Raw genomic sequence first — 27,042 nt, 5'->3', positions numbered from 1 at the left:
GAAGATGCCAGAAGACTTTTGTCAAGTTATCCCTAAAAACTAGAATGGGTTTGTTTAGCAAATTCTAACAGCTTTAAATAATATSTCAAGAAGAAAGTTGAAAGACTAACTTGAGTCCAAAGCATAGTTTGTTTTGGAGCTAACACCTAGAGATACTCCTGTTATGATATTCATTACAAGTAAAAAGGGAAAAAAGAAAGAATCAYGAGAGAAAAATAAAAATATTAATAAAATAATTTAATATTTTGACAATGTTTTCTTCATCTTACACAGTAGGCAATTAGAACAAAGCTAATAATCTAACTCATGTGTCKTAGTCTTATCTCTTACCATTTACACTGAGCACCATACTAACAGAGGAGTATCCTATGGTGTTCCGGGCAACACATTCATAGCGACCTTCATCGGCTGTTCCAACGTCCCGAATGGTGAGAAATCCCTCTGGACTAACATGAAATTTTCCACTCTCAGTTACCTGTACTCCATCCTGCAGGAAAGCCCATAGCTTAGTTATTCAAAACACACTTGTTTTCATACATGAATTTTTGTCACTTTTTAACTTCTGTTCTTATTTTTCGTTTTATATWTCTATTTTGCATGCCAAGTTCACAGTCAGATAGATTTAGATAAACTCATATAGAAAAATCACATGTACTTCTAAATTCYGCAGTGTATTTCTTTACTTCTATCAGTACTCGTTATTACAAATCAAAGTATTTTAACAGGCTTTCACCACATAAAATCAGTGACCTAAAAATAAGATAGCACCTCTTGAGAACACACGCATTTTATTTTTCTTTAAATTAACCAACTGAAACAGATCTCAAGAGCTTTATGTAGATCAGTTCTTCATGCRCTTAGAAGCTTTTTGGGGTTTATTAAAATATATTTTTAATACTCACTAATTGAAGAGAAGAATATGATAAGAAAAATTCAATATCAATAMTAGCAACTCATCAATTTATTGGTAATTCTGCTAATACTTTATAGTTTGATATAGTAATTATTACACCAATGGAATTCAAAGCCATAAAGTTACCAAAGAGTTACCAAAGCCTGTCCTGGTTGGTCTTAACCTAACAGTGTCAAATGGCTCCAACACAGCATTTCTAATTGTTTTATACCTAAAATATCATTGTGAGTGTGAATATTAGTAGGATATTCACACAGAACTGTTACTAAATACACAGACCTTTCAAGGCAYACATTATGAATTTTAGCTGTGTATAATAATTTGCATAACTGCATTTGTATATTTATCTACGTAAAATTCAGGTTTAGTATCTATACACATGCCCTGTACAAAATACTTACTGATTGAACTTCAGGTGATGTTTTCACACATCACAGGAAGCAATAATTTGACAGTGTTAATTTTCAATAATTATGAAGAGATGGAAAGGCCACTGCCTTTCTGTAATAATTTAATAAGTARTACCTTATTCCATGTAATGACTGGCTCAGGCTCTCCTTGAGCRCTGCATGGAATCTGCACGTTTGTGCCAACCTCCACTGTCATGTCACTGGGAACACTGGCAAATACAGGAGTCACTAAAAAACAACAAATGATACATTGATAAAGTATGAAAAAAAAAAAAAGATGATCGAAAAACAGGCCAGCACTCTTAATTTCATCAGTCACTGAACATTTCTTAATCTATGACATAATTCTMTCCGCATGCTTTTAGTTGCTTAAAACTTTGTTTTAGAGATTAAGTTCCTGTCTCCTGGAGAAACCAGCTTCCCGTGGTGTGGATGGGTATATTCTTTGTTGGGGGAAATACTGACTGGATGGCCAGGCTCAGAGACAGTAGTGATTGCAGTTACATTCAGTTGGCAGCCGGCCACAAGTGGTGTCCCTCAGGGCTTGGAATTGGGGCCAGCCCTGTTTAACATTTTCATTGATAACCTGGATGATTGCATCCTGAGTAAGTTCACAGACAAGAGCAAGTTGGGTATGAGTGTTGATCTGCTGGTGAGCAGGAAGGCTCTGCAGAGGGATCTGGACAGGCTGAATAGATGGACCAAGGCCAGTTGTATGAGGTACAGCAAGGCCAAGAGCCAGATGCTCCCCTTGGATCACAATGACCCCACGCAGTGCTGCAAGGTGGTGACAGAGTGGCTGGAAAGCTGCCCAGTGGAAAAGGGCCTGGGTGTGCTGGTTGACAGCAAATGAACATGAGCCAGAGTATGCCCAGGTGGCCAAGAAGGCCAATGCCATCCTRGCCTGTAACAGCAATAGTGTGTCCAGCWGGACCAGGGCAGTGATTGTCCCCSTGTACTCAGCATTGGTGAGGCCRCACCTCGAGTGCTGTGTCCAGTTCTGAACCCCTCACTACAAGAAAGACWTTGAGGTACTGGAGCATGTCCAGAGAAGGGCTGGTAACAATTGACAGGACAAGGGAAATGCCCTYAAACTGTGCCAGAGGAGGTTTAGATTAGATATGAGGAAATATTTTTGCATGGAAAGGGCTGTCAAGCACTGGAACAGACTGCCCAGGGAAGTGGTAGAGTCACCATCCCTGGAAGTGCTCAAAAATTGTCAATATGGCATGGCACTTAAGGACATGGTTTAATGGTGAACATGGTGGTAGTGCTACACTGTCAGTTGGACTTGATGACTTTAAAGGYTCTTAATGATTCTATGACCTTATGCCTGATGTCTCCTTTTTTTTAAGTTTTCAAATAGCAGCTCCTATGAGGTTGAAACATCCRAAAATCACCTTCAATTCCAAGGACAGAGTACACTGTTACCTAAATCCCATGTGAATGAAATGAATGCGTTTTTTAACTCTAATTTTCTTCAAATCCATTTTGATGTCTGGCAGATATCATCATGAGAAGCACATAAAAACTATGAAGACATTAAGATTTTTGCTACTGCTGTAACATACTAATCTTTAGGGGGAAGTGGGAAAGGGTGGAGGGCTGTGCTTTTGCAGAGAAGTATCTGGCTCCACTGCACACAATAATACCACCAACCAAACCTGGCCCTCCTGTTAAACTGTACATAAATGGCGGTCAAAATACAGAAACCAGCTCAAATAAGGCATCCAGAGGCAGCTGTCCAGCMCTGGAAGGTAAGAGAGTCTGGATCTGTGGATGTGAATTGCGTTATGCCAGCAAACAGACCTGGACTATTAATCTGCATGTGTTAACACGGATTTAACCACAGTGACCAATGACTAGACATTCCTCACATGAACAGTCCTTTCGTTGGAAACCCAGAAGAAAAAAATTTCTCTTCTTGCTTGAGAAATTGAAAACAGCATTGCAAATAATCTGTGGCTCCATATTTAGCCTTCAGTTTTGTATTTACTGTCTTTTGGTGACTGAATTTTGCAACCTGAGYTGCACAAAAATTGTTTTATTGAATTTTATTCAAGTTCAATGAAGTTTAACAGAGCTGGAATGCTATAAAACTGTTTTAAACTGATATTTGTTTTATATMATTTTAATCAATATTTTATAGAGGTAAAAAAAAATCTGTTTTGACAAATCCATCTCCTAATACTACTCTTAAGTAAGAAAAATCAATGGAATTTTTTTCTGACAAACTTTCAAGCTCATTTGAATCTCATTCACTAAAATACAGTTTAAAATTAGGTCACTAAAAAGAAATGTTTGGAATTACATATTTTATCTATCTCCTTGAATTCAGTTAAACATCAAAGTACTTAAATAAATTATGAATGTTATTCTAGAAGTCACTTACTTAGAATTTACTTAAAGAAAAGTATAAAAAATGGAGTTTGGTTTTTTAGGACTTTTTGGTGTCAGTTTATTTTTACTGTAAGGAATTACTTTTCTTTGTTAAGTTCATTCTCCTTCTGTAAAATGAAGTGTTCTGTTTCTGGACATAAAATATTATGTTACTAAYACTATTTAACTAACAGCATAGAGCCTTATTGGAAACTAGACTTTTCACAAAATAAAACGTTTTCCCAAGCATAGGAACACTGTCATCCTCAAAGCAAACCTCCATTTCTTAAAAAAAAATAAAAAAAGCAAATCAGATAAACCTCTTTCCCAGAAGATAGATCATTCTAAAGGAATGATACCCTGTAAAACACTGGTAAGAATCCAGACATGTTATTTATTGAAAACCACCTGTGATCTAAAAAGACATACCAACAGTCACAGGTACTGTGCATTTCAGTGTAAGCTTAAATATTTGTTTCTTTTTTTTTCTTCCCAGCAGCTGTACRTGGAGAACATACCTCTAGGCTGCACAGTCAGGTACACGACAATTCGCTGAGATCCAATAATGTTGACAGCTTGGCATTCATACTGTCCCTGGTCATGCAGAGCAACCCTGGAAATCCTCAGGGTCCCAGAAGATAGAACTAAGTGTCTTCTGTCAACAGACAACTGGCCTCCTGAAACACACAACAACATCATTTGCCATTTGTAGCAACGAAGTCCTTTTGTGTCAGACAAAGGGAAGCCCAGAAGGTTTTAAATTTGATAAAGCATTGCAAAAAAAAAATCAAAGTTTCTTAAAAAAAAAGTTTGAAACCTTTACTTCTAAGAAGATAAACATGAAAAGCAAATGAATCATACATATGCACACAATCATAATCCTGATTTTTTTCTCTGTTTGTGGTAGAAATAAGCATTTTCATTAAAAGAGCACAATAAAGTATCCAAAAGAGAAGGCATAAAAAYACCAACATGTGTTACTGTTCATTTCATATCATTGCCATGTGTGTAAGACAATTAATCTCATGTACCTAGGCCTAGAGAATCCACAGAAAAATACACATGGCCCTGACAAAAATGGAATATAAGAGAAATGAGTTCATATCAACTTCTAYACCCTATCCTCCTTTTCTGGACATTTCATTTGATTGGAGCAGACTAAATAGAGGGAGAAACAGGGACATTATCAGCATCAAAATGATCAACAGTTTATTAACAATCTGCTTTATCTAGCATAATTCAGGATTTCCTAAGTGTTGTTTTACCAGTTAGAGCCATTTTATTTGAACCAACTGGAATTTTTGCTTACCTATAAAGCAACCCCTACAATATTTCTTTCTGCTGAATTTGGCACAATGCCTTTAGAGCCATAACTTGACAAAACAGTCAGCAGAGTGCACCCCATTGTTTCGGTAAATGTGCATTAAGTGACAGAGGTGCTGCTACACTATGCCAGTTACAGACCGGACTGTTCTGGTTTCTGAAGAAAGCACATCCCACCAAATTTATGAGCTCCAGTTAATGACAACCATCTCCATTTCTTCTGCAGAACAGCAGCAGTGATACRTATTGCCACATGCAATTTGCTTTATATTTCTTAAACATTTGCKATTAGGAATCTATTATGGACACATATATTTTAGTGACTCCTTCCTACTTAATAATTAAAAATGCTTGAGTAGCCAGCTTCTGTGGGACACSTTGCCTTTCACAGCTAAAGGAGAGAGATGAACTCTATTTCCTTCAGAGATTGAAGCATCTAAACAAATACATGCAGTTSCTTTCAATAAAGGAGAGATTCCAATATGACTGCTAAACTATTCTAGTAGTTTAAAAGTAAGACTGGAACACAGTTACCTCCTTTAGTCCAGGCAATAACAGGCTGAGGATAACCCTGCGCTTCACAAGGGAAGTCAACGGTTTGTCCCTCAATCACTGTTTTGTCTTGTGGAGTGACAGTAAACTGAGGTAGGGCTACAGAAGAGAAAATWAAGTTGTTTAAAAGAATCAACTGAAAAATACATGACTAAATGACATGCTATTTCCTGTGTAACTCGAAATAGTTCATAGTGKTGGGAATAAGATRATAGTGGTACTCTTTTATATTGTGACCCCTAGAGAAAAGAGGTTGGGCAGCCACTTGTGCAAAAGGAACATCTCCCTCACAACCAGGCGCTGATTTCAGTGAAGATGTGTGGAATCTACAGATCCAAAATAAGAGGTACACTAAGACTTGCAGACTCAAACATAGAGTGTTCCCTGGATTAAAAATACCACCTTCTCTTTCTCTCAAAATTTCCCAGCTATGAAGAAAATGTAATCAAAACCTTCCTGAGCTGCTTGTTTGCCATGAAAGCAGTGAGTGGAGTGTGGGGCCGATTCTGCAGTAACACTATGCACTACCAGCGTGAGAAGTGATCTGCTCAGATCTCAAAACACAATCATCCACTGGTAAATAGTACATGAATAAACCACACAGACAAGTTGCTTTGTATAGCTTTAGAACTCCCTAATAAGGCATTTGCAATCTTGATTGTTTGTCAACTAAAGATTTCAACATGAGAACAAAAGCAAACTAAAATTTAAGGGTGACRCGAAATATTTTGGAAATAAAAGTTCCAGCATAAAAGTGTTCGCAAAAAATATATACAGGAGACTTCTGACAGATGTTCTCAAATACTTTATAMTCACACTATTAGCATACAATATCAAAATTATTCCAATCACAAATTAGAGTACTCTGACTTCTGCTTTGCAGAAAAGCTCTGCTAATGTCTCAGGCAAATGAAAGTAAAAACTCTTATGTTTTTAGTTTGGCTCTATCAACTCAGAAGAAAAGAGAAGCCCACACAATTTCAAGTAATGTGTTGATTCTACTTGAACATTATTTACCTTGGACTATGATGTACGCAGTTGCATGGATGTTATCTATGCTGTTAGTTGCAAAACAGGTGTACTCGCCACTGTCCTCCTGCTTTACATTTTGTATATAAAGTCCTCCTGATGGGGTTATTGTGATGCGMGGGTCATTTGGTAGAGGGGTTCTGTCGCCTTTGGTCCAGGTAATTCGTGGCTGAGGGTGCCCGGTTGCGCTGCACTCCAAGGTAACGCTCTCTCCAACCAGCACTTCRGTATTTTGTGGGTGAATCACAAAACTTGGCCGGGCTGTGAGAAAAGAGTAATGCCTAAATGCAGCTTTTAGTTTGCACTCAGAGCTCTAATTTAGACCAATAAAGTCTATAACTGGGGAYACCTACAGGGGGTTCTAATAGCTGTGTTCCAACATACTTATAATCTCAGTGCAAACTCTGCCTTGCATTAAGTCTAATCTAACTGCAGATAYCAACAGATAAAAGTTCATAATGGCATTGTTGTCTTTTCTCAACTCCCATTAAAACAAACATTCTGTTCTCCAATCCTGACCTTTATAAAGGTCTCTTCGGTGACATGGACATTAAGACCCAGACAACAAACAGGCTAAAATTTGTGTGAGTCACAAAAGACAACACCGATGAAGCTACATTTTAAGTAACTTCTCTCAACTACGTGAGYACTTTGCAGTGACATTTTAAGTTTACCTGATGCTGTGCGTCAAAACAAAATGTTCTCACAACAAAGTTTCAGTTTTAAAAACATTACAGTCTTGGACAGGAATGCAGTCCTTGCAGACATGAGGCCTTGGCTAGACCAAAACTTCTTGAGCAACCATGGCTGCACAGGCTTGCYGAACCTTCCATGAGTGGCCTGCTCAGCAGCTGTGGTTTTCAGGTATCCAGAGAGAACGTTATTGCAGTGTGACAGWCTCTTTTCATAACCCTTCCATAGCCTACGAGACTATTATCAAAATTGCATACTACAATAAATATATTAATTAACCAGCTGAGTTCAATTTTTGTTCTAGGGTTATTAYAGTTAAGATGCCCAAGCCCAACCAATCTACATGTCAAGCACTAAAGCATTTTATTTTTTAACAGTCTTATTATCAAAACAACTCTATCTATCTCTCTCTGAATGCAAAATTCAGACTTAGTGTTCTTTACCTGGTGACTCAAAGTATCTAAGAGTAACTTCCTGAGTTTTCACTTCTCCAGCCACATTTTTTGCCATGCACTGGTAAATGCCTTGGTCTGTTTCTTGAGTGTTCTGAATCATCAATGTACCATCATCTAGCAAGTTTAGACGGGAATCTTCTTTCATACTGAGCTCATTACTGAGAAGAAAAGGATCTGCTAGAGTTAAACCTTTAAAAACTGCCAAGTAATAAAACCCAGGAGATACATTACCCAAAATAACTTGCAGCGGAGAAAAAACGTTTTACTTTGCTATAAAATAATAGAACTTTAAACTTTCTCTTAAAGAGAAGAAGAACAAAACATGCAACAATTTTGCTTTTAAAAGTATTACATCTCCCAAATGAAAAGCCAAAACAATTTTATGAGCAAAAGCTTACAGGGAAAAAAGTAAGCAAAATAGACATACCAGGTCYTTAAAAAACTGTTCTAGTTGGCAAAACAATTTAAACTGTTTCCATTTGAAGTATATCATGCAAGTTCAATATTCAAGATACTTTCTACTAGGAGAGAGGTTAGTTGCTATAAAACCATCTTTGTGCCAACCTCTGCCTGGATTGTTTAAGGAGCATTGATCAATCTGATTACAATTTGTACTGGTTTAAAACATAAGTTAAGATCAGGTCTTCAGGTTAGGTCATGGATGAATTTCTGTGACATTAACTGAGAAGTCTTAAGGGGTTTTATTAAAGAAACTGTTTCTCAGTGTACTCCTCACTACATGATGAAGAAAGCACAGAGAAGGAGTGAGATCACACCTCCTACATACAAAACTCAGCCTGCTGATCTATTCAACACATTGGTCGATGGCTTTTGACTGAAATCTTGCCATATTCAACTACCTTGCAAAGAGCTTTGCTCTCATTCATGCAGCCAGGAAACACGCCAGARTCAATAATCCCTCACCCCAAGCTCAAATTTCTTCTTAAAACTCATATGTGTATTCTGAATACATTTTCTTTGTGTATTATAAAAAGCACATGAGCCAGAGAAAATTTTAACGAAATAATTGTACCATTCAAGTTCCAGGCTCTGTTCTTGACATACTTCATAAATGCTCCACTTTTGCTGCATGTGTGGCTCTCACTGACATCAGCAGAAAGTTATTGAACCAGGACTCTACACCATGCCATTTTATCAGCAACTAACAAACCAAAATGCTTTATATAAACTGTAAGGGAATTGATGTTCCAGATCAGGTTCTAAGAGCATTATTAAGCCWAAGTCTGATTCACTGACAGTAAACTCACAGTTCATGTATCCATTGTAAGTTCACACCAGTTTAAGCTGGCACAAGACTGGTTCAGTTGTGCTGTGCCCAGTGCTGCTGGAGGGAGCCAGGCTCTGGGCACAGTCTGAGCAGCCCCTCTGCAGCAGGCTGGCCCCTGGGCTGCTGAAAGACAGTCATCCTCTACAGAACCTACCCCCATCTTCTAAGTGGTGAAGAAAAGATATGGAGCAGGTTGYCCAGACAACTTATGCTATCTCCATCCCTAGAGGCTTTTAAGACCCATCTGGATAAATCAACCAGGTATAATCCTGCTTTGTGCAGAAAGCTGAACTGGAGACCTCCAATCTGAATTACACTACAATCTTAGGTTATAAAGATTTGCCTGCACTCCATGTATCAGTTTCAGGAACCTGGAAACTGATGCCTCCCTCTTCTCCTGGAACATGGATACACCTTGGAGGAAAGCTACCTCTGAGGAGCTAAGGCTCCAGGAAGACTTTCTCTGAAACTTTAATTGTATCAAGCTGGAGTCCTTCAAAAAAAGTAGCTTTTACTCTGCCCCAAATCATATGTAACTGCTAAGTAATCCCCAGACTGTRCATGCATCATGTCACAGTGGATTGCCTTGTATATATATTTACATATAAATGATTTATTACAGGTGTGTGCAGCATTCCAGGTATATTATAGCTGAACATCTTACAAATAGTATTAGAGTAATAAAAAAAAATATTTTCTATTTCTGTTTAGAATTACTAATAAAAAACATATAGACCATTATTACTTCATGTGCTTATTTTAATTATAGCATGTTTTTGCTGTAACTATTTCATATATTAGCATACACAGCATGTGGACATGCACCCAGAAATGTACACACACAGAGGCAAATGTACTTACATCAGGTTTCTCTCTTCCTCTTTTAAACTTACTTGTTTCGAAGCCAGATAATTTCTGGTTTAGGATTGCCTTCAGCCCTGCAAGTGAAGTACACTGTATTCCCTGAGGTAACATCCACATCCTGAGGCTCTGATGTAATTCTTGGCCTCTCTAAATCAACAATAAAATGTACAAAGAAAACTTACTTATTTTAAAACTACTAAAAATTGGTAAATAAAAATAGTTCCACACACCTTGTAAAAAMTATTTTTCACCAACGTTTTGACTTAAAATATGTATGTGCTTAATCAGGATTATATGCACTTTTCCTGATGTAAAAGTGACTGTGGGATTTCTGACCTTCTTCATTGTTCCTTAGGACCTTTAAGAAGACTGGAAATACATTGTGCAAATTTATTTGTATCAGGTTCTAAAGCAGCTGTTTTATTTATTTGAACAGACTCAAATTGCCTATGAAGGAAAAACTTTAAAGCAGCAAGYGCAAGTGCCATTTAAAATAACTTCCTCTAGATAAGTATCAGTGCCTAACCTGCCTCACAGAATAATTCGTGCAGCTTGCTTCCTGCCATTTCCATATTCAGGCYCCTTAGATGTGCAAAGAGCTGGTAGGATGCCATGTGAATTATTCGTGCACTAAATCCCCTTTGTACTACCTTTTTCAAAAACCTTGTAGATGCTTGTGGTCATAGTTCTCATCATCAGAATTATATCCAACACATAATCAAAAGGACAATTTACTTGTTTTTATACCTTGGCTTCATTATGTGGGTAAATGCCCTTAGCTTGATGAGAAGTTTGTATTTTGATTTCAGAACACAGGAGGTGCTGGGCCAAGACCCAGGGTGCCTGTGGGGCCAAGGTTTTGCACCCGTAGGGTGAAGGAATAGAGACAAACAGAAGGATTACAAAGGTGATTGTCCATTAATCCTGAGTGACAGGATTTCAGGGCCTGAGTGGGGCACACATGGTAGTTATAGCTGAGCAAAAGGAAAAATACAATGGCCCAATTTCTACAACATCAACGAAAATTTTAAAGACAAGAACTGTGTCATCAGTAGCAATTCAGTAAAGGTTCTTTCTCTCTTTTCCCTTGCATAGAARGGAATAAAGGACACCAAATTATATTAAATGAAACACCACAGATCGTAGTTGACAACCCTGTTATGACCAGAACTGAAATATAAAAAGGAGAAATAAACTCCTCCAGGATAATCACCTTTAATTCTTGAAGGGAAAATTTCAAACATGGCTATATTTGTGTCATTAAAGACAGGCTGAAGGATGAAAACAATCAATTCTGTCAGAAGCACACAAAACCAGAGAAGGAACACAGAGAGATTTCTGGAAATAACCAACATTAACCAGAGGTGGTCAGAATTATCATATAGAACAATAAATTCTAACCTCCCAAAAAATATTATTTAGGTACATGCAAGCCATTGAAGAAGCCATTTAGAAGTGGCAAACTCACCACAATTCAGTTCCTCTGGTGTTATCGTGGCCACTGATCTCCCCTGRATCCTTCGTGGATACTCACAGGTAGCTGCTGCCTGAGCATTTCCCGACTCCGCGTACGTCTTGAGCAGCTCCGCCAGCCACAGGATTTCACAGTCACAGTGAAGAGCGTTTGAATCCAAACGCCTGCACAAAACAAGGAGCAGCCACAGTGCTATTAGCAACCTTCAACCATTTTGCTAGGACCAACATGGATCTGCAAATGGAGCAATGCCTTTATCTGTGAATACAGACAATGCCCAATGTGCTTGTAGTCATTCCGGTAGTTTTAATAAGAAAAATGTGTATTCTTTTTACTGCACAAAGAGTCATCCATATATATTGTTTAGTCTATAAAACAATTATTASAAATAATGCCAATATAGTAAATAAACTTTAGTCAGTAACTAAAGAAAACAGATCAGTGGTCTCAATCTATGCACACACATAGCTGGAGCACAGTTAAGGAAAAAAAAAGAGCTTGAACAATTACACCATAAAAGACATTTGCAAGGAAGATAAATATTGCAAGAGGACATGCAGTCGTATTGGGTTAATTTAGATTTCTTTAGTTCAATAACAATTCGATTTACTTACAGTCTCTTCATAGATTCTAAGTGACTAAATGTTCCAGGAATCAAATGAGCTATTCTGTTGTTATGCAAAAACCTGTTAAAAACACAGAAATACRTATGTAATAATTCCGATTTTGTGATGCGCTCATTTAATTTATATTCTTCTGGAAGATTTTYAAGAGAAAGTAATCTAAGAAAATTTATGAAAAAAAATTGAACCTCTTCAGCAACTCAATGTCTGCTAATTTTTAGGTGGTCTCCAAGGTGTACTTRGTGTGTCCATGCAGGGAAAAAGAAGCCATAAATCACCAAAAGGAATGGAGCTCATAAGCATTCAAATGAGAAATTAAAAAAAAAAAAAAACCCAAAGCCCAACAGGTCCTAAATAAATTATATTTTCATATTCATATTATCTATTCATATTCCATTATCTACATTCATAACATTTATTTTAGGCCATTGATCATAGCTCTTTGGAAAATAGTTTTGCAATAGAAAAATATACCACAGGCAATGCTCACTTCTGCATGCCTCTAAGGTCAGCCTAATCAAAGTGTTCTTGGAAAGACTATGTAGTAGTTACAGTAAAAAAAAAAAAAAGTATTAAAAATTATCTATGGCAATGGTAAAAATATTTTTTCATTTCAAACACTTGATTTAATTCAAACAAGGAAGCAAGCTGTCTTCTGAATCTTATCCRAAGAAAAACAAACTTACAGTCTTTCAAGTTTTGGAAGATGAGTAAAGGATTCAGGTTCCAACGTTTCTATTTGGTTAAAGTGCAGATACCTGAAAATATGTTAAACAAAAGAAGAATGATGAAACAATTTTCTTAATGAAGGTGAAATATTTTAAAGAATTTATTGTTTACGTACTGTTTATAGAACTAAATAGCCATAGTGATGTAGCAGCTTTTTCTATTACCATCTGAATCTCATACTTAAAATTATCAAAGAAAGAACATTTTTTATCCGAAAAATGTTAGAAGTTCTTTAGAAAACATTTAGTTTCCAGCAGAATAACATTTTTCGTGTTYATTTTAGTGAGTGAAAATTTCAAAATATGCTGAAAAGTAACCTTCTCTAGTCCATAAGCACTGGAATTTACAGCTTTGAATGCTCTCAAGACACATTTGTAATATAAACCCAAGTTTGACTACTTCGACTGTAGACAAAGGGCTTCCCAGCAATTGGTGTTCTATTAACCACCACAGCTGTGTTGTTTCATGCTCTGTTGATGCTTAGATAAGCCATTATTATTAGACAACAATTAATACAATAAATACAACCACTACCCAGTTGTTAATCCTGTAAAACTGAAAATTAACATAACAAGATAATTAACCAGACTATTAATCTGTARCTATTGTGAGAATGGACTGCAAAGGCAGGATCATTCCAGCATGGACTATTTTGTGGAGATACTTCTTAACATTGCAGATGAGAAAACAAGACGTAATAGATATGACTGGCACAAGGAACTGTGAAAATTATTCATAGACTTTGAATCCTGATTATATCCAAATGTATTCAAAACTCCTTAAATTTCCTGTTTGACCTCTGACAAACTCAGGAACCTCTGGAGAAATGTGCATACACAGAAATCACTGYGGTCTGAAGAACAAAAACACCCATCATTTAAAAACAGTGGGAAAAACTCAGAGCCAGTATCTTCTGAAAAATCAATCTCAGCATGAAAAGGACAAGCATGTGGACATTGGCCTGTGCTGAGCCAAATGGTGGCAGCGGAGAGAGGAAAGCGGGAAGAAGCGGCGGTTATGGCCGAGCCCTTGCAGGGAGCCCTGGAAGGCGCGTGCAGAGGGAAGCCAGGCACGTGCCTGGCAGCGTCCCAGGCCAAGCGCGAGCCAGCGAGCGATGCCAGGGAGCAGTGAATGGGGACCACAGAAAAAGCCAATAAATCAGCACAGACGAGATCAAGCACATCGGAGTGTCAAGTCTGCCTAYTGCCAGCGCAATGCGTGGCCACAAAGTGCATTGAGCACAGAAAAGGTCTTGCTAATGTAAGGAATCACAGTGTGTCACCATGAGTCACTATGACTGCCAGTTTTCATCTCCCCTTCAAAAATAAAGGCCCATTTCTTCTAAATGAAAGGGACAGATATCAAAAGCAGATATTTCCAGGCAAGGTTCATTCTCAGCAGATRGAAGAGAGATCTCAGTGAGGAAGGACTGGTAGGACAAGGACTGGGCATGGCCCAGCCACGAGGTGGGCAGGCACAGCTTGCCAGGAACCAGGGCTCTGCTCATCCACCTCTGCATCAGCAGCATTTGGGAGGGGGTAAGGCAAGTTGGGGATCACTGCAATGACAGAGGACGAAAGGAAAAACCAGGCACAACTATAGGGTTTGTTACCTCTGAAGCAGCTTTCATTTTGGAAAAAAATTACATACGCTACTTCTTGTGCAGGCAGCAGTGATTTTTTTACTTTTTAACTTTCTTAATTCCACTTGCGTTTTTATGCCTCACGAGCACCTTGCAAATGCATTTCTTTATATTCCCATTAAAATAATCTCCTGTACTTCTTTGGCATTGATAAGGCAAGATTTCTCTTGTTTTGTTGTTCTCTTATTAGAACAACAAATAACATTGGTAAAAGCAGACACATGGAGGCACACAACCCGTTCTTCAGGGCAGTGAATTAGAGGTGAAATTAGAAAGAGAGAAAAAGAAACACCTCTCTCAGWTGGTTTACGTAGTGCATACATTGCAAAAATCAAAGTAACAGCTCATAATGGCTGTGAAATACCCAACACTACTAAAATTACAGATGTAATGAATACTCACCTTGTTTTTCCAGCCAAATTAAAAACAAAATTCAATGTTAAAATGCCTTGCCTTGTTTACAAGCTCACATCAACCCAGACACAAATATAATAATTCATGTGCTGAAACAGTTACAACAGTTAACTTTACCTCATCAGATTCCATGATGCCTAAAGTAGCTCAAAAAATCAAATAATAAAATCCATCTGGAAAATACTCCTAACTGCTGCTTAGTAGTTGGGCTACAGAAGTTGATTGGGTTTCTCAGGTCTTTAAATTATGACCTGAAAAAGTCCTGAGCAACTTACCATAAAATTCATGAATAAAACAAAGTGCTAAATATCTGGCCAAAATAATTACCAAGTGTAATTCAAAATAAATAGRTGCAGAAACCAGATTGCATTGTGAGTCTACAATAAAGAGAATWAAAAATCATTGGCATTATGACCTACACTTTAATCCTGTTTTATCACTAAGGTTCATCACTTTTATTATTTTCTTCTATGTACCACATTAATTTTTAAAGGATACTTCAATATTTTAATTAATAWGATAATTTCTTGGATTTAAAATTCACTTTAAAGGCAATCATATTCAGAAAATAATCTCACACCGGCATATCTTTATRGGCATCTTTATGTTCAGAGTACAAAACACTCTAAAAATAGTAGTATCATGTAATAAATTTCACATTAAAAAGACATTCAGAATGAAAATTGAAAGAAAAAGCGTGCAAGAGGGACTTTTAACTATATACATGTCTTTCTTTCTGAATTTCATACTCGCTACCAAGAATGAAACAGAAGGAAAGGAAATACTTACAGGGGAAAAAAAGTCCAAATGAAACACAACAAAAGAAAGATAAAGTTTTTCTCGAATAAGCATAGTGTAGATTTTCTTTCTTGTTATTAATGTTGTAGGACAAAAATTTACAGTAAAATACAGTCCCAGTGTCATTTTTCACAGCACRAAATTCATGGTTATATCTTACATATTTTTGTATTTTTTTGGGGGGAGGACTTTTATCATACATACCAATTCTTTTTCTAATAGTATTGTCACATCTTTGGGGAAGTACTTACTAACCCATTAAAAGAGTATGATTAATGTTCTGAATATTTAAATAGCCTGTTTGCCATTTTGATTATTTGAAACAGAATGAAGAAACATGTATTTTCCACATTTAAGAAAGAGCTTTCTCTGCTCAGGGATAAGAAGTCACAGCCTTAAACCAAAAGGAAAAATATTTAAATGTATGTTGTGGTAATGATATAAAATATTGAAATAGGATATTTAAGATTATGGAATCCTCTCTTTGAAGACTTTTAATATATGGCTAGACAACTTTCTGTTTCTAGTGTGTGTACCTAGCTGATCTAATTGTAGAATAATAAGGATATATTTCTCAAGGCCCTGGTAACACCTTTTGAGTTTGTTTGTTTATTATTTTTCTTTCATTATTCCTTCCCATAGCTAGTTTTAGCAGCAAATTTACACAGACTCCACTGTGTTAAAYATGTATACAGTTAAGCAAAAATCAGGAATGTGTAGTATAAAACAATAAAATAAATAGCAGCATTTTAAAAATACTGAAAAGTGAAATGAGGGAAATAATATAACAAACTGCATCTCTAGATGTTAATTAATGTTTTTGTTTATTAATTCCCCCAAATATATGCATGCGTACAAAAACTACATCATAACTAATAAGAGCTTAAAATGAGCAAAATTAGTACATTAATATAGAAGTTAAAAGAAAATGCATAAGCAAGATTAGGCAAACAGATTTAAATAATTCCATTACTATTTTGAAATCCCAAAAGTTAAATATGAGAGAGTACACTTTTGGTCTCTGATACATATAACTCATAAACTGACATCTCAATATGACAGATATTTGGAAGAAAAGCCATGYATACATATCTGGAAATTTGCACCATTTAGAGCTAGATCTTGGGACTCAAACTCGTGACCTCCTAAGTAGGTCATTTGTGATATTTCAGGTGGGACTCAGTCATCTAAGCWCAGGCACACAGAGGCACAGAGCAGTTGTCTAATTTCAAGCATATAGGGGCAGCCTTCTTGACTTTCGGGTGTTCTCTCTGCCTTCCGGCTGCTGCTCTGAAAAAATGTGAGTTTCCTGCAGCTTTGTGCTGCATTTGCCAAACCCAAACATATGTGTTACAGATTTAACAGTACCTAAACTGGTACTGAGTGGCTACTTTTCTCCCTTCATGCCCAACCACAGGTGAAAAGTCAGGTGATGAAATATGTATGGCTCAGTGTGTTCAAGTATCTAAAACTGCTGATTTTTCTTCAGAATTTACTCTAGCAGAAACAGGTTTTAAGATCTGATTCAAATATCTTATTCCCTTGGCAGAAATTTCCAAAGGAAAAGCTATTTTGACTACATCAGCAGCTAAGAATTCTGCCACAGACATTTAAGGAGGAACCTGACAGCTGCAGTAAATACGTGGGGATTTTTGTCCCCTATACATGCAGCAGGCCTCCTAAACCTAACTACTTTTAGTTTCTGTTAATGACAATCACCAGAAATGTGTTTGCTTTGCTGTTCAGGTATGTTTTAAAAAGCAACAATTGGTTGAATTCTGATTCACTGGAGTGGAAGAAATTGCTATGAAACAAGACTTGCCCTGAAATTTGATCCACAGTATCTACTGAGRACTCTGCTGTGCATTAAGAGCATTTGGCTGAGTTAACACAACCAGTAGCAAAATGCGTTTGATAACTTGAGGCCACAGAGACCTCAAATGCAGAAACATCGGCTTAGTAGTMAATACAGTTCAAAACTGAAATTAGGACACTTGGGAACTTGTTTGCCAAGAGTAACTCTTGTCAGCAGTTTTTCTCCAAAGATAATTTGATAAAATAGGCCCTGTAGAGTCAGAACATACTTTTATGCTAAAGATGCACAAATACCAAATCTCTCATAAACTGAAAATCTCAAAGAGTACGCTCCATTAAATTTATTTCTGTGCCTGCCACTGGCTTCATGCACTCCCATTTTCCCTCCTGGCAAGCTCTCTGTTTAGGATGTGCCCAGCTGTGGGCAGTGGGGAGATACCTGCCCCCAGCCCCAGGCAGCTGCAGGTGCTGCCATGACATATGGGCAGGCAATGAGCTATGACTGTGCCATGCTCTATTTCCACGCTTCCCAGCTAGAGATGAGGYTCAAACCCTGAGTCTGAAACTTAATTTCATACTGAATAATGTTGTTGTCTCAGAATTTCATTGAGCTTAAGCTGATACAGTCTGATATTGCCATAGGCAGAGAGGCTTAAATGCCACATAGTGGAAAAGTGCATACAGCAGGTGTTAATATTTCAAGGTGATTTATGTTTTTCAGTCATAACATGGATCAATAGGAAAAAAGAGCAAAAGAGCAAAAGGACAAATGTTGCCAGTTGCAGCTTGTGGCATGGGTAAGAACATTATTTCGGAAACATTAGTAATTCAATAAATTGCTCTCAAATTGCTCTCAAAATTAAGTAATTCTATTAGCATGAAAGTAAGCCCTACCATTTGCTGTCAACATGGTGCAGTAATAATTTCTAGAGTAAAAGGAGGAGGAAGAGAAAGGCATTAAGGAAACAATTTTTTTTTTTAATTAACTCTTTTGTTTTATATAGTAAACCTTCCTTCAAGAGGCATCTACTGCACTCTAAAATGCTCATGTATGATTTCGTACCCATAGGAAGTATCATTTAATTTCATATATACTCTATGTCTACTAATATCCATAAGAGATTTATCATAACAAGGAAACTGGTACATATAGAAAACTTTTAATACCTTGATACCTTTCAGGAGTTTAAAAATTTCTATTCAGACCCCAATTTATATACTACAAAACTCATTGGTTTACTACTGTTATTTGGTAGTCAAACTGTGAAACAACTTCATATTTACAGCTTTTTCCTTTTTCTAAACAGTGAATGTAGAGCCATGTTTTCCAAACATAGAATTACAGAATTATTAAGGGTAGGAAAGATGTTTAGGATTTTCTAGTCTAACCATCAACCTTGCACCACTATACACATATTAATCACTAAACCATTATACATATATTAATCACTAAATCATGACCTTGAAGTGCCATATCCAGTCCTTTCTTTAATACTTCTGGGAAGAGTGACTCCACTGCTTCCCTGGGCAGCATGCTTCAATGATTTACCATCCTTGCCATGAAAAAGATTTTCCTGATATCCAGTCTAAACCTCCTCTGGTGCAACTTGAGGCCACTTCCTCTTGTCCTGTCCCTTGTTACTGGCAGAAGAGACYACTCCCMARCTCACTACAAACTCCTTTCAGGTAGTGGTAGAGAGCAATAAAGTCTCCCCTCCTTCTCTCCAGACTAAACAACCCCAGCTCCCTCATAGGATTTGTCCTCCAGCCCCTTCACCTGCTTCACCTATGATGATTATAAAATAAAATATAGTTGAACATAATGGAATCAATACAACTGGGTTATGTCATGCTTAGGASTGCATTCTACATTCTTTTTCAGTAGGAATTATTATTTAGTCATTACATAGGAAAATAAGTATGATTTTAATCAAGCTTTCTGGAGGACATTACTGAAACATCTACATTACAAACTACRAACTTCCTTTTTAAACATCTGTATATGACAATGGTTAACACTTATAAATAATAGCAAGGTTTTAATTTAAAAATCTATTCTTGTTTCAAAATATAACAAAACTGGGTTGAACTTCAAAGGGCTAATTCAAGCTTTAGTTATGCTGCATAAAACAAAGTAACTGCTGCAGTCAAAGGAATTGTGATATTATAAAAACCTATAGAAATGAAAGCAGAATCTATCTCTAAGCAACACACATTAATTTTCAACATTTTCCACAACAATCCTCCTTTGTCAAAGCTATGTAACAAYGTATAGGGACATCAGGAATGCAAATCACAAATAAAAGACAAACATAGAAATGAGGAATTTGACACAGAGATCAATTGTGTTTTTTTCACATGCAAATTATTATGAGGCTCTCTGCCCAACCCAGGGAGTGCAGACATGCACAGCATGCAGGTAGGATGTATGGATCACAGCGTGCACTTTTCCTCTGCAGAGGAACCATGGAGATGACAGCACAGAAGAGAAAAGGCACTTACAGTTGTTCTAGAGAGGCAAGTCCTTTAAATGCTTGCCTGTCAATTGACTGGATTTCATTCTTGTACAAATAGCTGAAACAAGAAACAATCAGTAATATTAGTACACAAAAAAAGAGCTACATGAAGATGGAAAAGAAGAATTAAGTTGACACATGAAGACAGTTTTTTCAACTACATATTAGAAAAACAAAATACAAATCAAAAACTAAAAACATAAAAATATTCTGTCCTTGAGATTTCATCTCAAATGTCTACTAGGAAAGACAGAAGTCTGGGGCCTTGAAGGCCCTGAGGCTGATACCTGGATGGGCTTGGGCTTCCCAGTGCTCATGGTATTACTGGATTTTCATCCCTTGTTTTTTTCATTGGTTTGCCATAAGTCAAAATAAATTCAACTCAATGGGACAGAATTGCATTAGAAGTGCCTTTACCAGAACACAGCAGGGATGSCCCTGGCCTCTTGTTGTCTTTAAAATATCTCATCTGAATACTGGTACAAATATTCGAATTAGGATATAGTGAGTCTTTTTACTGGACTGGGAGAACAAACAGTGAGAAATTTCTGTAACTCTGCCTGTGTCACTTTTTTTGACTATTTACAAAAAAAATACAAGTTAGAATATTGATATCACATCCATGAAGCAGCACTGTATATTTGTTTTATCACTGTGAGGAAGACGGACATTAGTCTCCATTGATACTCTAATATAAACAGAATAAAAACATGCAGAGTATCARTATGATCATCTGTGTTGTCTACACCTGTTTTAAGGAATTAAAACAAATCAAGATCGATCAGTGTATGTGCTCATGTTGATCATGCTCTTAGCAGCAAGGATGGTTTAGTGAGGGTCTGTTGGAGAAAAATCACACAGTTTAGCTCATGACTACAATTTCTGCATGGAGGCAGCAAATGAAAATTTTTTGGGGGATCAGTGTCAGTCATTCTTTTTGTGTTAGCATAGGAACAGGTTTGCGGTTAAAAACTTTTTCACAATTATTTGACAAATTATTTGAAACTCAGTTAATCAGGCATGGGCTTCTATGAACATGGGATGAAGAGACTTTGTACCACAAATGACTATTAGCAGGCATCTTATTAGTWGTGGTTTTGGGTTTTCTATTAATACAGTTTTCAATAACTTACTGGAAATACTGCAAACTCCTTTTGATGCAACAGAAAAACTAGTGGCTCTGCTGGAGCTGGTGGCAGTTTCTACACTGATGTGACAATGGACAACTTTTCACAATAGGCCCTAACAARGAAAGAAGTTGAAGGTATTTGATATTTGACTAATAACAACTTTGGGAACAATAAGGAGTAGTATCCTTCCTTTGACTCTAATTTTCCAATGCACAGCTTGCTGAGAATCCAACACATTAATATACAGAAACTCCCATGTGCTTTATTAATGTAGACATGCATCTGAATAAAAGGCAGAGTTCCTCCAAGAACAGGTAACATGGAAGYAAAAATTTCTGAGGCTTTAAAAAACTCAAAACCTGAAAAAAATTACTTTCATGTGAAATTAGTGCAAAAACTTTAAAAAGTGAGTGTAAATTCATTACACATTTTATATGTGGAACTGGTTTTTATTCTATTTAAAAAAAAATGAGTATTAAAATATTTGACTCAGATTTACCAATTCATTTGGGGATCACAGTCAAAACAATTTTATCTCTCCTTAATTTTCCTCTCTCTTTGATATTAAATTCCTATCTTCATTTCCTGTGAGAATTTTAAATGCACCTTTTCACTCTTTAGAAAATTTCAAGGACTGAACAGTTGAAATGCTATTTATCTTAATACACTTAATTCCACTTAGCCGTGTGGAAATCCCTCTTACTTCTGAGTACTAAACTTTGGTCAGACCAKAGAACCAAAGTGGGCTTGGACACATTTGATAACCACCCTCAGTTAATTATCWCTTGTGGGCATTTCAATGGTTTTATTCAAAAAATCTGAATGACTCCGATTTTCAAAATGTTTTACCACAGTCATGCATGTAACTTTTATATACTCTCTGCAGACAAAAGACGTCAGAGAGTGAAAATCAGACATGAGTTAGAGGAAGACCAGGATAATGACTGTAGTACTGCAGGCTTTTACCACCCTCCTGCAGGCAAGGGAGCAGCGTTTAGGAGCCCTTACCAAGCCACTGCGGTGAGCCGTGATTTGGGATTCAGCTTTAAACCAGAGCTTTTTCCATTCTGCCMAAAAAACCTTCAGCTGCAGGAAACCCAATGACCTCAGTCCACCATATCCTTCCTTCACAGAGAAACCCCAGCAACCTCAGGGCTACAAAAACCTATGGCCTATGAYAGATGTGTTAACCAGACTTCCATTTAATTGTGTAGCTATTTCACTGAGGATATTAAGTGGAAGTAAAATATATAAATGTTTACCTAATGGAAAGACACATGGCAGAATACAAAGAACAAATAAGTATCACTCACAAAAAAATATTTGTCCCTCTAAAATGTTACTGTGCACATACAGAATTATACAAGTAAAACTTTGTAAGCACTGATAGATTTTAACATAAACATTCTCAAAATTTATCTCAGTTATGTTACCAGAAAACAAATTTAGTACAATTCRGGRRAAAAWAAWWAATMATTTCATTTATCTAAAAGCTTTCTTACAGAACTGAACATTAGAATTTTACAGAAGATGACTAATTTGTGGATTCAGATGAAAAAGGGATATATTATATTAAGACCTTAAATTATTTTTGGACAACTACTCACATCTATTTTTTACTTTTGGTTTTTTTTGGTTTTTTTTTTGTTTTGTTTTTTTTTTAATTAGAGCAGTTTTTCCAGAAATGTAATCAAGGCTATTAGAGATCAGAGATACTGRTCATATACTTAGGAAACGAACAAATAGGGAACCAGTTACCAGAAAATTAGGGGGAAAAAAAGTAGATTTAATTAAAAAGCTTGCTGGATTCCCTATGAGGATATTCTTGGAGGTTTCATTTAGGTTTTTTTTTTAATGGACCATATTAAAAATCACGTGATTCAAGGACAGTAAAATCCAGATATATTTGTTTGGAACTGGATAGAAAAAAAGGCAAAAAGTAACAGCATTATCAGGCATTGTAGAATTAAATCTCACAAGTAAATAAACACCCAAAGARAGGTTTACATAGGAACATTAAGGAAACAGTGGCACCAGCAACATGAGTTGCAAAGCAAAGAGATTTGGAATCACTGGAGTTGTTCAGAGGAACGTAACCAAGACAGAAAGAGCAGGAGAAGGCATAGAAGGAAATTTGATCTAATCTCATTCTGAAAGGCTGAGGTCAGAAACTCAGCATTCTGGCTAACTTATAAGGCATCACCTACCACTAACAAAACAAAACTTGCATGGTCCCTGTTGGCATTTCAGGAACTGATACATTTTATACAGTCTTATTTACCATTAACCATATGCTTACGGCAATACTTCCATGTCTGTTTCCTCATCTCTCCATTTCATACTAAGTGAACATACAATGTTGTTGACAAAGCTAATTTCATTCCCCAGTTTTACTTCCTTCGCTTCCTCCATGCTATCCTCTAGCTTGTTGCTCTGAAAATATTTAATACCTTCTCTTTATCTGGAAAGGTTTTTTAATAGCTAATCGATATGTTTTTCCTCATCCCCTCCTAAATCTTTTCTTTTTTAACTTACCTTCATTTTTTCCGCTTCTGATTTCCAATCTTCTAATGTTCTATACGTTATAATGGTAATAATGTGTCTACCTTCAATTCCCAACTATCTTCTCTCTTGTTGTATAAATTGTTGACTTTTAGGGTCAGAAGGATTATCCTACCAAGTTTCCACAAATTTATTTGCATCTATATTACAAGGCTGGGAAGTTTACTAAAGATATCGCCAAGACTAAGGTATATGAAATAAAGACAGATGGACAGAAAGGGAGAGAAGCAGAAGGGAAAAATGTACCCTCTTACTTTCACAGCAAAACACTAATTACATTTCTTTTTTTCCAACCTTTAGTGTATTAACACAAAACCAAATTATTGCCACAAACAGCCCAGCAAAATCACACAAAACTACTTTTATAATTTTCAAAATTTCCGTTACCTAAAGAGCAAGATAAAAAAGAAAGTTAAAAAAAAAGTTTAAAAAAAATTTATGTGCAAAATTTTCTTTTGATAGTGGAAAGACCCATTTTTATAGTGATGAATATTTTTAATCCACAGAAGACTGAGAAAATATCACTACTCTTTGTCAAAATGTGTTCTTCAGGCAGATAATTCTGAGAACATATATTCTTCATAAAACTCTAAGCTAAATTTCAGAAAGAAACAATACAAAGAAGCATTTGAAATCCCTGATTTAGACCCTGCTGAAACAATTTTTGTTTGAAAGCAAAAAGGCTGATCTTCAGTGCATATACAGGAATCCATCTTGACATCTATCTCTCAGAAACTGGCTTTAAAAAAATAAAACAAAGCTGCATTATACATTATATATTTTATAGATAGTTGCAAGTATTTCTACGTAGTTTTATAAATGCATGTTTACTAATTGTTACAGATTTTATATTTATATATACTCATATTTTGCTAAATCAGAGCCACTCAGAAATGACAGATTTTTTAAAATTTATCAGCAAATTATACTTTTTCAGAACCATATGCAATCCGGTACCAGTTCTCATAAGAACACATGTAACATCATGGATCAATGATCTAGTTTTAGGGTTGCAAATATCCACAGGATCAGACAATACTAAACCTCAATTTTCCCAGATGATTTGACTTTATAATGTCAAATATGACTTTTTGACATTCTGAGAAGCATTTCTAACTTTTGTACAATCTTTCCTGCCTAATTTCTCCTTCGGTGGATCCTATTGGTAAGAAATGTCCCAGTTTGTTCCCGTCATTTCATGGAATACAATTAGCATACATTTACTCAGCTGAAACTTYCACTGCTGACCAGTATTGATTTGTTACATTTAAACCTACTGTATTGATAACCTGCCCAGTACCAGCAATTTTGTCACTTTAAGGCTGTATAATTTAAACATTTATATCACAGCCATTGAAACAGGCAAAGAAACCCTTAAATTTATTTTTGCAAAACAAGGGATAGCTTGAAAGGGCTCTCTGCAGTTGAATAAACTACCAAACTGAACTTTATACTGAAATTTTCCAGGGAAAAATGGGAAAACAAAAATATCTTCCAAAGGACCTGTGTTTCAAGGCCCAGGATGGTGCTACAGGCAGTGGCATGAGGCACAGGRTAAGTCTCCAACCATCCAGTGGTGGCTTCTACCATTTTGAGTACATAGCGCTTGCCATGACGGGACTGGGGCAGTGTGATGTAATCAACCTGCCAGGCCTCTCCGTACTTGTACATGTCCCACCTACCACCATACCACAGGGGCTTCACCCGCTTGGCCTGCTTGATTCCCTTCCCAGTTTTTGAAATTCCCCCCACCCAGTGCCTTCGAGGTGGTTTTCAGGAGTCCGTTGCACCGTTCCACTTTGCCAGCAGCAGGCGTGTGGTAAGGGATATGGTACTGGCAGCAGAGGATGGTTTTGATCCATCGACCTCTGGGTTATGGGCACAGCATGCTCCCCCAAATACAATCACCATGGACTTTAATCATTCATTGTCAACATTCTGTTCAATATTCTTTTCTGTCCTATTGTGTAAAGGTTAAACAATTTCATTGCTGAAAGACAATACACATAAAAATGAGACCAAAATGTTATGTAAACAAGCACAACTTGGAAAAACAGGGCATGAGTCTGCACAAATTTATGCCATTTTCTCCCTTCTCCCAGCTCCTTAGAGCTCTTCAGGCTAGATTCTTGAAAACTAGGTGGAAAATTACATTTCTGAATTGTTCCCAAAGCAAGGAAATTTCAATGTGACCTTATTTTTCTRTACATCATTCAAGTAACAATCAATCAGCAATCCAAGATGATGGAGTGAAACGGTTCAAAATGACACCTCATAGTGTGGATTCCAGAAACTAGAGCTGAGAATCCATGATAACTTACTACGCGGCTTTAGTCTATTATGCAGATAAAAATAACATTTTTGATGCCTTTTGTTTATTCATATAATTTATAGCCTTGGTTTGTCTGTTAAAAATTAATCTTAAAATACACAGGGTGACTGAAGAACTGGAACTAACAGCAAATCACTTACATAATCTGGTATGTTGGGTTTGATTGAATTTCTCACTTATGAATTCAATGAAAAAGGGATAGTTAATAAGCTTAGGTAAGTTACAAGATTCTGCAGACACAACCCTGGGACTAGCTACTTTTAAACCACTTTTCAAAACACTAAAAGTACCTGTGTGAGGATTTCAGTGAACCATTAAAGAGGTGGTTTCCTACACCTTTCRTATCCCTTTTTAAATTATAAGTTGMRTAAAATAAACAGCAAGTAGTAAGCCCTTTAAAATATATTTCCTACAGATATCAGTCTTTTATTAGCAACTACTTTGAGAAACACAGTTCCCCCATCCCATAAATTAATTTCACAGATTTTCAGTGCAGTTTATCTCCTGACATAGTGAGTCAGAAATCACCATCTCAGATTAAAACATTTTACCATGAAGAAGCTGTTACACATTGATRAAGAAAGTGACATTCATTTAACTTACAGATATTTCAGATTTTCAAGATCTTCAAATGCCCCACTAGGAATTCTTTTGATTTGATTGTTGTTTAGAAGCCTACAAAAAGAAATACACGATCATTTATTTTAACATGAAAAAACACAGTCTACGTTCTTCATTAAATTCTATTAAAGTATGATAACAAAACACTGGTATGCAAATAATTTTCTTATTTTGATAGACATACACCTTGTTTTGCCTTCAAATATTTTGGCCCTAAYTGCCACTTCTCTTACTATGTAAATACTATAGCTCAAATTTATGAGACTGTTTACCTGTGATAAGTGAACAAATTTGAAACATTATCAAATTAAACATATTRAGTCAAAAGAGAAAGGGTCTTAGGGTTGAAAAAGAACTTACAGTGTGTTCAGGTTTTTAAGTCGTCTAAACTCTCCAGGCTGGATTTCTTTAATCCTATTAAATCTTAGGTCTCTGTAGAATAAAAAACAAACAAAAAAAAACAAAAAAAACAAAAACAGA

At 36.4% G+C, this 27,042-nt stretch overlaps 1 protein-coding gene across 2 annotated transcripts in view; it reads right to left on the bottom strand.

Annotated features, from left to right (window-relative positions):
* PXDN (peroxidasin) overlaps positions 1 to 27,042 on the bottom strand; it is an 80,727-nt gene that overhangs the window by 28,364 nt on the left and 25,321 nt on the right. Inside the window, exons 2-14 of one of the 2 annotated variants that reach the window (XM_057371831.1) lie at positions 26,923 to 26,994; positions 26,545 to 26,616; positions 19,904 to 19,975; positions 12,690 to 12,761; positions 11,995 to 12,066; positions 11,375 to 11,544; positions 9,936 to 10,053; positions 7,743 to 7,912; positions 6,595 to 6,867; positions 5,560 to 5,676; positions 4,221 to 4,379; positions 1,439 to 1,551; positions 331 to 487 (exon numbers count right to left, since the gene is read on the bottom strand). In XM_057371831.1, the coding sequence (XP_057227814.1) occupies positions 331 to 487; positions 1,439 to 1,551; positions 4,221 to 4,379; positions 5,560 to 5,676; positions 6,595 to 6,867; positions 7,743 to 7,912; positions 9,936 to 10,053; positions 11,375 to 11,544; positions 11,995 to 12,066; positions 12,690 to 12,761; positions 19,904 to 19,975; positions 26,545 to 26,616; positions 26,923 to 26,994 (1,637 nt within the window). The remainder of the gene's footprint in view (positions 1 to 330; positions 488 to 1,438; positions 1,552 to 4,220; positions 4,380 to 5,559; positions 5,677 to 6,594; positions 6,868 to 7,742; positions 7,913 to 9,935; positions 10,054 to 11,374; positions 11,545 to 11,994; positions 12,067 to 12,689; positions 12,762 to 19,903; positions 19,976 to 26,544; positions 26,617 to 26,922; positions 26,995 to 27,042) is intronic. The other variant, XM_057371841.1, reaches the window with a different exon arrangement.

Source organism: Malurus melanocephalus, unplaced genomic scaffold (genome assembly GCF_030028575.1).
Source record: "Malurus melanocephalus ecotype Western Australia unplaced genomic scaffold, MMel_1.1 scaffold_6, whole genome shotgun sequence".
Taxonomy (NCBI): Eukaryota; Metazoa; Chordata; class Aves; order Passeriformes; family Maluridae; genus Malurus; species Malurus melanocephalus.
This window is presented reverse-complemented; position numbering and strand designations above follow the sequence as displayed.